Source organism: Phaseolus vulgaris, chromosome 11 (assembly GCF_000499845.2).
Source record: "Phaseolus vulgaris cultivar G19833 chromosome 11, P. vulgaris v2.0, whole genome shotgun sequence".
Taxonomy (NCBI): domain Eukaryota; kingdom Viridiplantae; phylum Streptophyta; class Magnoliopsida; order Fabales; family Fabaceae; genus Phaseolus; species Phaseolus vulgaris.
This window is the reverse complement of record NC_023749.2, coordinates 8,450,033-8,468,184: the sequence shown is the minus strand read 5'-3', so window position 1 is coordinate 8,468,184 and position 18,152 is coordinate 8,450,033. Positions and strand designations below refer to the sequence as shown.

The 18,152-nt window shown below is 32.9% G+C and overlaps 1 protein-coding gene across 1 annotated transcript; it reads right to left on the bottom strand.

Moving 5' to 3' along the window:
- Positions 1–998: 998 nt before the first annotated feature.
- LOC137827175 (vacuolar protein sorting-associated protein 41 homolog) lies at positions 999–13,527 on the bottom strand. Its single transcript, XM_068633402.1, has 19 exons — positions 12,860–13,527; positions 11,901–12,170; positions 11,621–11,800; positions 11,174–11,434; positions 9,987–10,119; positions 9,459–9,549; positions 6,946–7,048; positions 6,173–6,276; positions 6,002–6,095; positions 5,737–5,892; positions 5,595–5,657; positions 5,389–5,454; positions 4,786–4,986; positions 2,805–2,882; positions 2,607–2,726; positions 2,420–2,500; positions 1,927–2,012; positions 1,700–1,781; positions 999–1,590 (listed from the first exon to the last, which is right to left on the bottom strand). The coding sequence occupies exons 1-19, from the start codon at positions 13,118–13,120 to the stop codon at positions 1,150–1,152; spliced, it is 2,871 nt and encodes a 956-aa protein (XP_068489503.1). The 5' UTR covers positions 13,121–13,527; the 3' UTR covers positions 999–1,149.
- Between the last annotated feature and the right edge of the window lie 4,625 nt (positions 13,528–18,152).

The window sequence follows — 18,152 nt, the reverse complement described above, 5'->3', positions numbered from 1 at the left end:
ATGGGAATGAGAGCCTTATCATATTTATGCCTTGTCAGTTATCTTGTGAGTGCTCTACGTCTCTTATATTTCTTCGTATAACAATTGAACTTTGTCATGTGGAAAGTTTGGGCCACATCTCAGCTGCTACTTTAATTGGTTAAGTTTGGCGTATTATGAAATTGGTTCTCGTACGTTAAGTTTGGCGTGTTATGAAATTGGTTCACGTTCGTTAAGTTTGGCGTTTTATGAATTTGGTTTTTGCAAAAAATTATTGAATTAAGTCATTATTAATATTTTTGTGATAAATAGATTTTTAGAGTTAAAATATTGTATACTACTTTTGTATTTAGTCTAAAATGTAGTTAAAAAATTATTGAATTAATTTTATTTTTTTTATAAATAGATTTTTAGAATTAAAATATTTTGTATTAACTCCTTATTAATGTGAATATTATAATACACGTTAAAAATTTGTTTCATTCTCATATTTTTATGTTTTTAGTGAAATATAAAATTTAAAGTAGAAAAAAAATCATTTTCACGTTATAATATATAAATATAATATAGACGAAAAATATACTTAAGCTTTATTTAAAATAGAACCAATGACTGAACCAATTCCTTTATTTTCCAATTAATCCAACCATTCTGATTCAGCCTTCGCTAAAGTAAAATAAAAAAATTAATAAAAAAATTTCAACTATAAAATATAATCCACCACAATATTTTCAATTTCACAGTAGTCGTACTTTTGTTCTTGTTAATAAACAATTTTTTGGTATTTATACATTACCTATTCCTTTTAGCATTTTTCACCCTGCATTTAACAACTTTTTATTAATTTAATTTTAATTTTTTTGACAAAATAGGTACATACTAGAAGAGAAGTAAAACTCATCTCTCAACCATCTCCTGATTCTTTCATCATATATGGGAAAGGTACCTGGAACTTGATGTAGAAGGGATAACATGATCTTAAATGAGAATATGCTTCAAGCCATCAAGCCATCAAGACAATGCGAAAAATGGGGGGAGTGAAACCCATGATTAATTATATTCATAAAAAAATTGACAACAAATGAAACCACACATGCTCTTCGTGTATGGAACTACGAACTAAAAGATTAACCATGCAAACACAAACTGTGGACACATACAAAAACACACTCAACTAGCAGCAGTAGTACACAATATACAGCGCATTCGAGGGCCACGCGACGTGGTTTCTTCATCTTCAGAGTCTTCGTTAGCATCGTCCTCATAACCATTGTAATCATCATACATTTCTTTCTCTAGGGACGTGGTTTGTTTCTTTTTACTACTAGTGTAAGAGGAATCCATGAGACAATTTGTATGATAACCATGACAGCAAAAGAAAACAATGACCGATACATTCTGTATAGAAAATGGATCAAAACATATACAACATCTTCCACCTCCCCTAGTCTTTGACTTCATCTCCATAGTTCTTAGACTCGGGGATTTCTCAAATACCTGAGAAGCACGAGCGTCACTCATTTTAACCCGTGGCTCATCTTCTTCATTACCTAAAGAAACTCCATGCCTTGCCTCTTTGTAATACTTGATTAAAAGATTGACACAGTCCGCCTATTTCAATAACAGCAAGTCAGAGGGATATTCCGCGGTACCAAATTATTCAGATTCAAGAATTTGGCCTCCTAAGGTCGAGCCAGAGGGAATAGGGAAGAAAAAACACCTTAAGAATATCATTGCACCCATGCCTGAGTGATGTTTCAGTCCTGTAGTCAGTGATAATCTTAACCAGTCGATCCCGGAGCCTACAGAAAGTAGATAGAGATATTAGAGTCAGTGAACATCATGCTTACTGACACATATCTCTAGAACTATAGGCAAGCACAAATCCTAATAGTATTTTCGAATACAATCTATGATCTGATAACAAAGTTTACATTAATTACTTACCGAGGTATTTCCAACCCGTTAGGAACCTTATTTACAATGTAAAGGGGATCGAGATTTCCAACTGTGTGCTCCAATAATATGCCCACCTATTAATTACAATAATCAAGCTTAAAACAGACCGAGAAAGAGTAGAAGTACAAAATAATAGCATAATGGGTCAGTTATTTCTCTCTTTACTTTTTTTCAATTTCGAATCAAAGTTCTAAAAATTAAATAAAATCAAATTTAGAGAACAATGTTTACACTTTTTTGGTAAAAAAAAATGTCCACATTTTTTCCCCTCACATTATATTTGTTGTCGTCATTTTTAAAGCAATATAGAGCCCTAATCACACAAAAAAGTTAATCTTTACATGGATAATCAGTAGTAACTAATCCTACTAAATATGCACTAGCTTAAAGCTAACACATTATATATGTGTGGTCAACCAACATATTCTAATACGACACAATGAACATTCAAGCCTGCCAAAAAGTTAAGTTATCATAGTACCATTTCAGGTTTGTGAAGGCATTGCTTGATCAATTCTTCCCAAAGTTCATCATCATGCTGCATGGTGACAAACTCTACAGCCTGCAAAAAATTATGACCACTTCAAACATAATCACCACAGATCTGATTCACGATTTAGATGTTGGTTGAAACCAAACCCATTCAATTGAAAAAAAAAATTAATTACCTCCTCTATATCCCCCAAATTGTTTATAATAACAGCTAGGGCTTGTTTTGAGTTTCCCATCCTTCCTAAGATGAAGACTTGCTCCCTCAATAGGTCCCTTTTAATGCAAATTTCATAAGCCTGAAAAACAACTCTCAGAAATTTGATTCACAATCATACAGTACAAATAACTGTCAAAGTTTTCCATCGGTTCATCACCTTCTCAAGGGTGTAATGTTGACTGCTACGAAGAAAAGGTAGTAGCATCTTTGGATCATACTCTGCGTAGAGTTCTACCTATGCACATTATACCAAAAAAATTATAGTAAATGACTGAAAAGAATAATTTAATCACGTTTACAAACCATTATTATTCATGTTTAGCTTCAGAAGACAGTTATTGAATCAACCAGGCAAAAACAATGGGAGGAGAGTAGAGCAGTAGGGACTCAGCAAGCAACCAGCATTAATACTAACAACATAACCCTGGTGTTAAAAGGCAAAATGCTCCGTGTTGGTATGCGAAGGTATACTGAAGGGTCATTGTATGCAGTCTTACCGTTGCATGTGCAAAGAGACTGTTTATGGGTTTGAACTTGTGACCATGTGGTCAACAAGATGCAACTTTACGCTGCACCAGAGCTTGTCCTCAGCAATCAGCGCTAATATTATGCTATAAAAATTGAGACTGAAATGGTGCAGCCGGAATACCACAGAAATGTATCACAAAAATAGGGGCAATTGCCTTAGACTATTTAAAGATCAATTAAAAATTAGTAAACCTAGATTGAATCAGAAAAGCACAATGACCTGATGATTCTAGTTCCAGGGCACACACACTGTTGCACAACAATTAGAGATGCTATATATCCTTGTGTGAAGAGTGGGACAGTTCCATGTTAGAGAAGCAGAACAGTGTGCCTTAACAAACTAAAAACCCAAAGCTAAGGATTCGACCACACAAGACCAAACTCAAGGTCATAGAAAATCCCCTCACATCCATGGTTGCATGCTTGTGAATAAAATGTACAGGTCCTGGATTTCTGCTAGCTCAAAGTCTATTACTTATGGCATTTCATACTTTTCAATGTCTTTCAAACTTTATGTCTTGATAAAAATTATTGTTTTAACACTTAACATTACAATACACATAAAACCATTCATGCGTTTACACCTAATTCATGATATCAAATAGTTTTTGACACATCAATTATATCAGAGACTCCATAACCCACCAAGTAGATTGGTTACATGGATAAACCACCTATGTGTTTTAGGATAAACCTAGCATTACACAATCACATAATCTCTATCCAGGGCACACAGATTAGTACAAATTGTGTTTGTTGTCAATTTCCTTAGATAAACCTTACTTTTATTTGAGCTTGGGACCAGTTACGAAATAATTTTCAACACGCACGTCATAGGAAAATTATCCAAATATAATGTTAAATTTCAATTCATACAGCACAAAGATTCTTCTAACAAAGAAGACTACTAATGCACAAGGCTCCTGACAAGTCGAGTCTGAGGAGGGCCCACATAAAGAGTCTTACCATGCAAGCAAAGAGAGTGCTTTCAAGATTTGAAAACATGATCTCCAAACTTTCAGAGTTATCTCATTGACAAGACAGACACTAGATAAACTTTGGAACAAATACACATGTAAAAATGAGGACGGATAACATTTGTCCCTACAAACACTTATTCGGTGATAATTCACTCAACTTCCTCATTGGTTTAAAATCTTTCATTGGTTAGAACCCTCTGTAGGTAGCCCTTTTTGGGAATACCAATTGATATGCACCCAAACACTTAGGGAAGTCACCCTTAAAAGCTAGTTGTTGTTAAGGGGAAAGAACCAAACACTTAAATACTCCACCAAACATTTCATGTTATTTGATGCGGGACTTAGACACCCAATATTACCTAAGTCCCTATCATTGGATTTAACGTTTCCTTGTTCCTGTACATTTGTCTTGGACCATAATCAATTAGAACCAGAGTTGTCACTTAATGAAGTTTGCTACTTTATTTTCTATAAGAGAAACAAAGGTAGTAATGGCCGAGTGGAACTCAAAATGGCAGACACATGGCTTTCATCAATTGTAATTGTAAATATTAAAGAGAGATTAACTTACTGCTTAGATTTCAAAGCAAAGGAAGCTTGTAAAAAGCTAAATGAAAGAAACAAAACTACCTGCATGTCATGGAAATCTTTCCCAGCATGATGATTTACTTCAAATAATGAATGGAGATACAAATGTAAAAAATATCTACGATCACACTTATTATCAGCATTTAGAAGTTGCTTCACAGCTTCAGGTGGACTTATTAAGTCCCTATTTTGGATCAACAAAGGAACTGCACGCTTGCAATCTAGCATCATTAGTTGAACAACCTGCACAGATAAACATTAAACAAATAGGAGTCCAATGATCATTATATAAAGAAATGAAAACCAATACAGACAGAATTGAACATATATACTGCTTAAAATAGAAAATTCAACAACTCTATAAACAATTGTCAGAATATTGAACTCTTACTCAACCAATTTGGCTTTGTTCATTAATCCTTCTTTGTATGCATTCAATATATCAAGAGATATCAGATATGGCAAACATGGATACCCAGACCTTATTATACTACAATGAAGCTTGTAAAGAAAACAATTCAGGTGATTAAAATAGAATGCCAGCAGATATATGAAACATGAATTTGTCAGGTAAGGTAATACTACAGACCTATGGAGAAAACGGAATTCCAAGATTACCATAACTTCTACAAAGCATAATTATACCTTTCCACGAATTGCATCATGTAGGTTATGTTTATCAATAAAATCAAATACTTCTGGCTTCATAAGCTGAAAAAGTCAACCAAAAAAAAAGAAATGTCCATTAGCAGTAATAACAAGTAGACGACATGCTGTAGTATAAAGCATGCGTTAGCATTTAACGGATGTATTGCTGCCTAAACAAAAGAAAAATTACTTTGAACACTTACATCAGCATACAAAGAGAAGGCCTTCTCATATTGCCCATTGATTACATACAACTCTGCCAATGCCTAGCACAAAATAAGAAAATGTTAACATAAATAGATGGTTAACAGATTAAAAAATGCAAGTACAATTAATCAGACTAACCTCCTTAAGTGAATCAGTCATGGACGAAGTATTTAGCTGAGGTTCTATGGCTGAAATTACAGGTAATGCAGAATAAATTACAGAAGGCCAGGATTTTACAGTGGACAAGAGATCCTTATGAAAAGAAGAATTTGTAGCCAATGCAACAAGAGCAACCTGTAGAACCAAAAAGCAGCATAAAAGATTATTTATATCAAGTGAGTTCTTTACAGATACTGAGCAAACACATTAATTGTGTGACAGAGACCACTTTGTTTTAGCTAACCTCATAAGCAGTATCACGTAGTCTGGGGTTTTCTGTAGGCATGTAAGGAACTAAAACAGGGAGTTGACGAAGATGTGCAAAGTGGAAAACCCATCTGTTGAAAGCAGCTCATTGAAGACCAATTACAAATCAGAACATAGTAACAGACTAACAAACAATGACATGTTGTACCTCTCCCAAGCTGGAGCTGATCGCCGAAGCAACTTGGGACACAAAGATGCCGCTTCACTGTATTTCCTTTCCACAATCAGATGATCAAGGTACCTAGATCCCACCTGCAAAGATAGTGGAAAAAAAGAAAAACTTCTCATAATACTAAAATGGACAAATTCAACTAGAAGGTAACAAAGCATATACACATAAAATACATTCATCCACTGTGTTTTTTTATACAAAAGAACTAATATTAAAGGGAAGTACAATAATGGATACCAAAAGCAGTTAAGGTACCCTCAAGAGTAAAGACTTCCAAATAACTAAACCAAAACAAACATAAGTACCAATTGCATCAAAATAGAACCTTGAGGAAATTAGAGAAGAAAGCAAACGGTCAATCATGCTTCAATACCAATCAAGTTGATTTCAAGTTTCATATAGATCTATGCACAGCGGGTCAACAATTTTACTTTACATAATCCAATCACCATTAATTATATCGGAAATTATCACAAGATTCATTTAATTTCATCTTGAATGTCTATATAGAGTGTTGTTGATAGCAAAACAAAAGATAATACTTTAACAAACTTCTTGAAAACAAAATAGTTGAGGAGCTTTCACAAACATACAATCAACATACACAAGTGCCTATATATACAATTGTGCACATCTTCATTCCAATGATGTCCTACACAAGTACCCTTTATTCTATATTTTACACTTATAATTTGAATAGCATACAATCAATTAGAAATTATAGACTGAACTATGATAAAACATAATACCTCATCAAGCAGTTCACTTCGTCCCTGACCAGATTCAACCACAGCCAATGCTTTTTCATGCCACCCATGCTGAAGAAGCCACGCAATATGATCTTCAGTATCCCTGATTATTAAAATGCATCAATTTTTCTAAATTATCTAATTTAACTTTTTCAGATCTTTAGAAAAACTTAGAACAAAAACATGATATTTTAAAGGCTTAATTGCCCTTTTTATCACTCAACTTTGGTACTATTGCAAATTTTCCATTCAATTTTTTTCGTTCATTGTACTGTATAATTTAAAAAATTAAACATACATTACCAATCCGTCAATTGGCAAACAACTCATGACTTGACCAATTAAACAAGTGGAAAATTTAATGTTGGCCTATGTAGCATGGCACCACATGTTAATTCTAGTATTAGTGTTGTGTGTTGTGGACATTAACCTTGCACCATTGACAACATCATAAACCCAAACTAGTTGTTTGAACTTAACTTTTCATTTTTCAGAAGCCACGGTCACGATCTCAAAAAATGGGCGGCCATCGCCAACATGTCCTCCCTCACTACCATCATCAACCTCACCCCCTCCATCATTCTCTCCAGCATCCCCATCCATCCACACCCTTGACTCCCCTCCTTCCTCGACAACTTCCCCCTAGTGCTAAAAATATATTTTCGTTTCATATTTTCAACACACACCACCATAAGAAGAATCAAAACAATGTCGAGAATGAGTGGAGCCATGTTGCCAAACAAATTAAAGATGGTTCGATGGAAGCATTCAAGCAGTTAAAAAGTAAGAGAATTGTTGAAGTGGTGGGTTCTAATTTGGGTTGGAAACAACTACTTGACACAACCTATGTTCAACAAACTTGCGATGCACACAAGGAGGCCATTTTATTATGGACGGAGTCAAGGGCCACACGTGGGACTTAGGAGCATGGGAATGTGAGGGTTTCTGTTGAGAAATTATTTAACATGAACGACCTCTCGCCGTAAGAAACATGCCACTAGCAATTATTGTTTTACCAATTGGATCCTGATGAGTCGAGGTCGAGGCGGTGATAAAGGGGGAGGAGTAAGGTATTTTGGTGAAATATGAGCACTTTGAGGGTTTTGACTCTTCTCGTGTTCCATTGGAGCCTTAGGTGAACGTGCTTGGAAGGGATATTGTTGAGGGGGTGTGTCTATGTGATAGAGGTGAACGAAAAGAGTGGATGGGTCAAATCCTGGGGCGGTGGACTTGGGCTAGGAGAGTGTGGGTGGGTGGGGGAGGTTACAAATGAGGAAGGTTTGGACTTTAAGTGGGTTAGTTGAAGTGGTTAAGACACAAAGGAAAATAAAATATCAAAAGAGAATGGGAGTTAGTGGAAGGGGAACTTGGAACTCCAAAAGGTTTAAGGAGAAGTGGTATTGAAGACCCTTATGAGGAAGAATGAGTGGAGCCACATTTTTAGAAAGTTGGGGTTGGAGTAGAGGAAGGGAGGGTAGTCCCAGGTGAGGTAGGGATTTGGGTGGCAATGAAGAATTGAGAATGCAGGGATGGGGTGGTTGTGGGGCTGGTTAGGATGTGTGTTAAGGTTCAGAGTGGACGGTAGTTATATTTAGAATTAGTGCACATGATCACGCCAACTTGGAATTGTATCACTTATTTTATTGGCAACGCTATCATAGTAGTTTTCCAATTGATGGATTGGTAAAATGTTTTTAATTTTTTAACTCATATGGTACAATGGGCGGAAAAAAAATTCAGAGGCAAAATTTGTGGAAGTGACAAAGTTGAGAAGTAAAAAGTGCAATTACACCATTTTAAATGTATTAAAAAATTCCAGCATATTGTTTTAGCAAGAACTTTTAGATAAATAACAGACCCCATATGTTTTTATTTTAAATGATATAGCTTCTTACTACCATAACAACAGCCTGTGTTGCAGGGTCAATTAAGGGAGGGAGGTTAAAATTTCCAATAGCAAAGTGTACAAGTGTGAAGGATAACATGGATAGATGCCAGCATTCAGACATCAATTTTTTATACTAAAATGAGTGACAAAAATTCCTTAGACTATCATTTTGTAATTCTATAATCTAGTGAAATACAATAATATAGGAAATATTCGACGTAACACAACTACCAATTAACTGACAACAATGATACCCAAATCAAGCTACTGCAATTTGCATTGGAACATTCTCAAGGGCACATCATATCTTGTCTTAGAAAATACAAACAAACACAAAACAGCATATATCATACTAAGTGGATATGACGAGGTTTAAGACAACTTTTTATCAAAAGAATATTTCTTTTCGTACTAAATCCCTCCCCTTTCCTGGGGGTGGATATGATGAACAGTTTAAACTACAAATATTGTCATCTTTCAATGCATAATAAACAAAGGAAACATCACATATTATGTATTTGTCAAAAACATTTTATCAAGATCCCTCTCAATACTTTTAGGGTCACAAGTCATACATAAACGCATCCAAAAAATTTAAAACAGTACAATAGAAATTGAAATCAACCTTGGCTTGGCAATAACTACATCCTTCAGAGATACAATATAGTAAAGTGGTTCATCACCTGCAGCCCACTGACCACCAGCATAACTGCTACCTACATTTGAATGAAAAACAATATGTTACTAAGGTGCATATTAGGAAGGATCACAGAGGATCCAGGTCTCTCAGGGAGGGAATGATTGAAGTCAAAGATTTCAAGAGACACAATCCAATGGAGAAAATGGTAAATGCTAACGGATTTCCATTGAGGCAAGGCAACCAAGGGGAATTTGGGGAGGAAAAATTAATCTGTATGACTATAAAAGGAAAAGAGATGAGAAGATGGACAGGTGACAAAAAAGGTGAAGAGTAGGGGTGTGCAGAATCTCTTGAATACTGTCACCTATTTTCTGTCGGTTATTTGTCTCCCACTGTAATCCCCACTATGCAGGCAGTGATATCATACTAATATCCGGTGGAATTAAATACAGCATATTCAACATAGCTGAATATGCTTCAAAACATCACAAACAAAGTACGCCAAATGTTAACCTGAGAAGGGAGCATGTGCAAGAGAATAGTCTTTCGCCCTGTAATGCTCAAACCCATGTACTGGCAGAGCATCTGTAGAAAGCTCATCATTATTCCATGTTACTATTCTTACTTCTGGTCTTTGAGCATTGCCCTGTTCAAAATTATTTTACTCACGCTCATAACAAAGTCAATTTTTTTAATGTACACATGTATTGAATAGATCACTGTGTAAGAGATATGTATTCAATACAACAATAGTTATTTTAAAGATAACAGGACATGGTATGTGCAAGATACATAGTTTAAAATGTATAAAATTCATAAAATATAATAAATATAATTGCAATTTTATAGATCCAAATTAAAAACACATTTTTTAGGCATTGCTGAAATAAATAAAAAATTACAAACCATTGTCATCATAAATTACTTCCTATTATTTACAAATTACATATAGGGATAACAATATCTATCTCTTTTTTTTTCCTTTAAATAATTCATAAAGAGACTATGTTCCTATATTACACATACTTGTATGTTTCAGTTTCATGTAGTTTTATTAGGTATAAATGTTTTAAAGCCATGGAACCTTCAACAATATCAGTATAAGATATGCGAAACAAATAAAGGTATTGGTGTTTCACAAGTTTTGATACTTCATTAACAATTATTGAACATCTAGGAGTATCGATATCAAGTATGTGAAGCAAACTGAAGTATCGATGCTTCATATTATAATACACTAAATACTCTTTATTTTTGGCAAATACAATATAAATTTGATTGCTTCCATTCTGATTTTGTTATGCAGCTTGAGTTCATTATTTTCTACACCCCCAATAAGTAATAGTGCCCTCAATAAATAGTAAATAATGAGCATGCTACATGCCTGACTGTAATATATATGAAAATGTCTAACTAAGGAAGCAGCATGGTGCTGATCTGGTACCAAATGATCAAATTCATTGTTTGATCCTTCACAAAATGTAATAACAAATAAATAAAATTTTCAGCATGCCGACCAGGAAATTATACTTCAAATTATGATATTTGGAGAAATTTACCATTACTTGAGTAAAAGACAGAAGAATGAACAAAGAAAACAAGTTGTAGCATATAAACAAAGGGAGGAATTTACAACTGGATAGAAGGTCAGCATGAAAATTAAAGAATTTCATTTCATTGTTAACAATGAGCATAAATACCTGCCGTGAATGAGCAGAGCTACTAAAATCCTTATCTCCATCTTCTTCTCCAGGAATATATGCAAGAACAACCAAAGCATCACCAAAGGGAGCAAGCCCTGAGATGAAGTAGCTGGTTTGGAAAGATGCCACAATGTCCACCTGGACCACACCAGAAAGAGGAACTTGCCTGAATGACCCATTCGCTGCCCTTTGGTGATTTGTCCTTATTGAAGCAATTTTGACAGATGTTCCCCATCCAATAACCAAGAGGGTATCATCCTACAAGTGATGGAAGGCATTAAGCTCCACAGTTTTATCAAGAGATACACAGGAACATATGAAATAATGGTCTTGCCACAGTTCAAATTACAATGCCACAGAATAAGCCTTCAATTATAGCAGTAGAGAGAGACTGCATGAAAAGAATGAGATAACTCGACAGCATGCCTAAATCATTTGACTAACCTGCCAGACCAGGTGAGGAAGTAAAAGCTCGGGGCGTGGGCTTCCTCGTGGTTTTTCAATAAATGTAACACGCTGGTCATTGGCAGTATCATAAACCTTCACTCCTGCATCATTTGCCCAAGCAACAAGACTTGCTCTCCATTTCACAGCATGTATTGAACCTTCAGCAGAGTGCAAAACCTTTGGGAGATGGTAGAGTGGGGTCGTTGTAACGTTAACAAACAGAAATTACTGTAGAGTAGAGAAGAGAAATCCCAAGTACTAAAACATTCTGACAAACCTGATCGCGGTAGCCCAACCATTTCTTTGAATTTAAATATAAATGACCAGCCAAACCACCAGCAACAAATCTCCTGGACATTTTCCTTGCATAATCTGGATCCAACGCAACTGCCTTCATTGGCCGATGGTACTCAAACTTTAATTTCTCATCAGTGAAAAGGCTGTTTATCACAACTGATCCGTCATCAGAACAGCTTCCAATATATTCACCTTCTGTGTCAAAACTAAGGTCGTTGACAACAGAAGCATGTGCAGAGTATTCCTTAACCTATAACAAGGTAACTCAATTAGAAACGGATTCCTATAAATAACACAACACGCAAGCAATTGACCATGACTCATGAGCCAACAGCCGCTAGACAAAAAATTTCAAAGCGCAGTGTCAACATAAACCAAAATACATCCATAAACCCAAGCATAATATGATTTTGAAGATAATATCACGAAAACAACTTAACAATCGCACGAATTATTTCTTTCCATAAATATAATCAAGCCAGCTCCAATTTGAGTAAATAACAGTTGACGACAGCGGCTACATGAAATCTCAAAGCGCAGAGTCAGCATAAACCAAATTATATCCATAATCCTTATCATACATTTGAAGAGAGTATGAACGAACGAAGCTCAATAATACAGATTGTTCCGTTCCGTAAATTTGATCTAGCCAGTTCGAATTCGAGTAACAGGTCTAACTCACGGAAATTGCGAAATTCTCAATCACAAAATAGCGGCTATGCGAAATCTCAAAGCGCACACTACTAGCATAAGTCAAATAATATCCACAATTGCTAGCAATAGAACGTCAACACACGCATGCTCTCAATCACACAAAATATTTCGCTCCATAAATTTGATCTAACCAGCTCCAATTCGAGTAATAACAGCTCAGATACACAGTAATAGGGAGATTCTCCACGACGAATTACGCAACGAATAGATGATAACATAACTAACCTGATTCCCGAGAAAATCAAGGATGTGAACGGTGCCGCCGTGTGTGCCGAGAGCGATCATCCGTTCGGCGACGGCAATACACGACGCGGCGTCACTCGCTAGCAGCGAAGGTATGCTACCTCCCATTCTCTGGTACTTGAGCCTCGGTTCCTCTTCCTCTTCTTCATCTTCCACTTCTTCTTCCTCTTCTTCTTCCTCTTCGTCTTCCTCTTCTCTCTCGTCGTCTCCTTCGACGCCGTTCTCAGACGGAAACGGAGCCATTCGGATAGTTATCGCGTGCGGCCTCGTCCCGAGAACAATGGTGAGTTGGCCAAAATGCGAAATGAGCGAAAGTGAGAAATTAGATCTGTTTGGTTGCGCTAAGAAAATCTTTTTTATTTAACTATTATCATTATTCCTTTCTTTGTTTCCTCTCTTTTTTAAAAATGAAATTTCGGTGTTACAAAATTTCTCAAGAAAGAGGAAAGTTTCAAACGGTCCCTCGATAAAGTATATCATTGAGTAGACGACAAAAAACAACGAGGTGTTAGGTGCTCATTAGTTAAGACGTGTAGTTGCACTCGGATCCTCTACGTCCAGTTTTGCCTTCCGCCACCATCTTGCGACATCACAGTCCTTGATTAATCGTTCTGCAGAAATCCAATGGTTCTAATTTCTGATGCAGGGAGAGCATCCACACAAAATTCTTAATTTAAAAAAAATGTGATGGAAAAACTCTACTTATGTTTTATAATTCATGGTCAAATTCAGGATAAATTATTTTAAAAATTATTTACTTCATCAATTTTTATAAATATATGTTTTTTAATTTGTAAATATTCCATTTGAGAAAATAGAAGGCTATTTTAAAACTGTTTTAATTTTTAAATAAATTTAAAATATCAAGAATATTTTTCATTTTTTTTTAATTTACTTACGAAAATCAAATTTAAACAACTTAAAACATAACTACATGTTAAAAAAAAATCAACTAAACCTATAATATAAAAATGCGAAGGGCTCGTAGCGGATGAAATCAGTAATGAACGAAGGTCCACCCTGTCCGTCGTGGACCGATAATAGACAGAAGGCACTTTTTTTTCTTCACCCCTATGTTTTCAACTTGAATCCTATGGGATAGGAAATGTCCAGTATATCCTTAATGTAAAGGTAAATAAGATCTCACTTTCTTCTTATTTTCTTCCTTTTTCATCTTTTCCGTCTTGACTTTAGGAGTGCACCTTTGTTCTTGCAGTTGGCTAATTCTCCAACCAGATCAATTGTCATCTAAATCCAATATATTTAAAAAAAATTGTCTATTTTATCTTTAATCTTGCTGATATTCATATTGAGATGGATCTTCTGAATATAATCATCCACAGTTTTATTCTGGAAGTCTTTTTTCTTACTCTAAATGCAAAAATTCAAAAAATGTAATAAAAGCAATTTGGAATTTTAAAAAAAAAAAATGGGTACAGATCACAATTAATTTGGTGCAGGAAGAATTGGCCCTTACAATTTTGTTCCATGAAACATTGTGTGATCTCTTTGTTGTTGTCTCTTATATTGGTTGAATAAGTTTTTCTCATTTAAATTGTGTAAAATGATAATTTTTTATATTATGAAATTTAAAATATATTATAATTTTAAAATATATTTGGAATTATACAATCCCAAATGTATTTTGAGATTCATACAAGATTACTTAATTTAAAATATATTTAAAAAATTGAATATATACTAAAAATATGTAATTCTAGATTTGAAAATGCATTCGATAAATATAATTGTTAATAATTATGTTTGAAATAATTTATTCGACCATTTGTATTTGTTTTGATAAAAATATTTTAGATCCATCAAACGTGTAAACAAACAGTCAAATGAATATCAACTCGTGTTTTGTTCATTAGGTATTCAAAATTTGTTGAAAACAATAAATCATTAGGTTTAATTTAACCATTGGAAAGGAGTTTAGCTATATGATTTAATTCTTCAACCCACAATTTCAACTTTGATAGCTTTTGGGTCAATAAATATTTGACCTAATCTTAAGATGGGTAAAACATACCCAATATTATTATTAGAGTATTTAATTTTACATCCTATTTTTTTATATATTTCATAAATATTAACATTTCTATTTGGCTATTATTTTAGAAGGCGTGGTTGGAAAGCTTAGAGGACTTTGCAAATGTTCAAGATGAACAAAACTTTTTATAACATTGTAAAACCACTAGAATATATATTAGAAATCACTCCGAATTTTAAAATTTAGAATAAATTCCTATAATAACTTATAAATTATATAATATAGAATAAAGTTTTGAATTTAAAAGTCACGTATATTCTCTCATTGTATAATCTAAAATTATTTCTAAATTCTACAATATTACAAATATAAGGATCACTGAATTTAAAAGAATATGCAAAACTCAGAAAAATGAAAACATAAATCTTACATTTTTCATGCCAACAACAAATACACATTTAGTGACAAGACAAGAATGAAGTTGTGGTGGACGACAAATAATCACATAAAACAAGAAAAAGAGTTGGGGTAAAAAGAGTGAAGAGAATAAAAATAATTAGAAAAATTAGGTTAGTTTTATCTTTTATGTGTCTTTAAGAGTTCAAGAAATAAATAAAAAAACAATCTTAATTCTTAAATATATTATTTAGCATAATAAAGAGTATTTAAACCTAGTTAAGAAATGTCTTTTTTTAATATGTCTCTGATAACGATGATCTTTTTTCTTTTATTAAGAGTGTTAGTTGTCCTTTGATTAAATTGATTAATCTTGTTGTGATAACTTTTTCTATTTAGATGATATGATATATGAGGAATTATGCTAGATTTCATGATAAAATTGAAGTTTTTAAGACTATTTCGGTAATTAAAGATTTAACTTGTTTAGTGGAAAATTCGTTTAAAGCTTTAATGAAGAATGATATGTTGGATTTCAATGTGATTAAGTTTTTTGTATTAATACTCGTAGCCCCTGTTTGGATTGGGGGGGGTGGCACTGTAGCCGCAGACAGATGTTGGGTGTCACCCCCGTTTGAATATGTTGATGGGTGAGGGTGAGGGTGAGGTTGAGGAGAAAGTTGGCCAAAATGAGGGTCTTCTGAGAAGTGAAGAGAAAGGAGAGGGTGAGTGAGTGAGTGTCACGTAGGATGGAGTGAAATATCATTTGTGCCCTCACTTTAATTTTGGACGTATGTGAGCATTGTACGTGAAGCATGCATGAGCATTTGTGAAAACAAGCTTTTCAGCAACAAATGAGATTCCTGAACAAGTCAGGAATCTGTTTGACCAAATTCAAAACTCAATGAATGCATAGTCAAGTTGGTGAGAGAGGGTGGATGAGCGTAATAAAGAGCTCCAGCAATATATATGTGGTTACCAAGCTCAGAAACCTCACAAACCTCACAAAGCATAGCAAAGGCAATTCGGTTATTCACAAAGCACATACATAGAGAGCTTGGAGAGGGTCGTGAGTGCGCTTGGTTCTTCGTTTGTGACCTCAGGTGAGTTGTGTGTGAGTTTAGTTTCACTCTTAATCGATTATCACTGAAAATGAGCGTATGCAATAATCGATTATCTGGAAAAAAAAATAGTTGATAATCGATTATGTTCATCACATAATCGATTATATGTAAAAAAAAATCGTGAGATAATCGATCATGGTCGTTTTTGCACTGGAAGCATAATCGATTATGTGCCATAAAGATTTAGATAATCGATTATGGTTCTAATTTTCCAGATTTATGATTTTATGTTTTTTGAACTAATTTTTCAATGATTTTTTTTTCCGGCACAGTTTGATCAATCTTAGACTTGCATTGTGTTGTGGTTTTGTTATGCTCTCTTGATGTATGTGTTTATTTTTTAAAAATTGTGTTTGGATGTTTAGTTTTATTTTGAATTTAATTTGTTTAAATTATTTCAAAGTAGTTGTTAATGAGTTTTTAATTTTAGATGTGAATGTTTAGGAAATTTGATTATCTAAGATTGTATATTGTTAATTGTTAATGTAAAAATTTCATAAAATTTGAATATGTTATTTTTGTGACATGAATTGAATTTAATTTATAGATTGAAATTAGAGATGAATATATTATTTTAAAATATTGTTATTAGAAAAAGATTATAAAAATTGTTGGAGTAATTTAAAAACAGAAAAATCAAATATACATAATTTTTTTTTGAACATTTTATAATGTTAATAAATAAATTTATGAATGTATAGATAGTATTTTTTTAAAAACTTTGAAGCTGTTAATAAATAAATTTTTTGATTTAAATTTACAGAATAGACTATTTTTTAGAAATTATTATTTTTACAGAATGTAAATATAATTTTTTAATGTTATTTTTTTAAAACAAATATTGTATTAATAAAAAAAACAGAAAAAGATTACATAATAAATTAGAATTTTTAATAATATGTGTACATAGTTACATAAATTTTTTTAATGTTATTATGAAAAAATTTAAACAAATATTGTAGTAATTAAAAAGAACAGAATAAAATTACATAATAAATTTGATTTTCTACTAATATGGGTAGATAATTATATTTTTTTTAACACTTAATGCTTTATTAGAAAAATATTTATTTATTTGAAATGATTATTTTTATAGAATGGAAATACAAATTTTGAATGTTATATTTATAATTTTTTTTCATTTAATGTTATGAAAATATATATAATTTATTTCTCATAATTTACGTAAATTGTTAATATTATTATTTAAAAATTAAATCAAATATTGTAGTAATTTAAAAAAAAAACAGAAAAAGGTTACGTAATAAATTAAATTTTTTACATAGTTAATACATTTATTTATTTATAGTTAATATTTTGACATAATGGCAAATTTGATATAATAACTGTTAACAGAAGTTTTTATAGAAATTAATAATGTTATAGAGAGTTTTATTGTTACATATGTAATTAAAAAAATTAATAATATTATAAAAAAAAATTATTGTTACAAAATGTAAATGTAATTTAAAATATTAAAAATATTATTGTACCAAAACCCTAAAAAAAAGTTAAGAGAACATATATTTATTTTTTGATTGATTAAATTATAATTTTGTTATTGTATATTTATTTTGTTATATTACATAAATTAAACGATAGAGTCATTTACAATAAAATGTTTATTATAATTATTTAAAATTAGATATTAGGATTATTGTATTGGTGTAGAAATGACCTATATGCTGAGCATGTACACCATTATCGACGTCATGCCTCATACCAATACTCAGAATCTGATATTTGGGCAATGCTCGTGGAG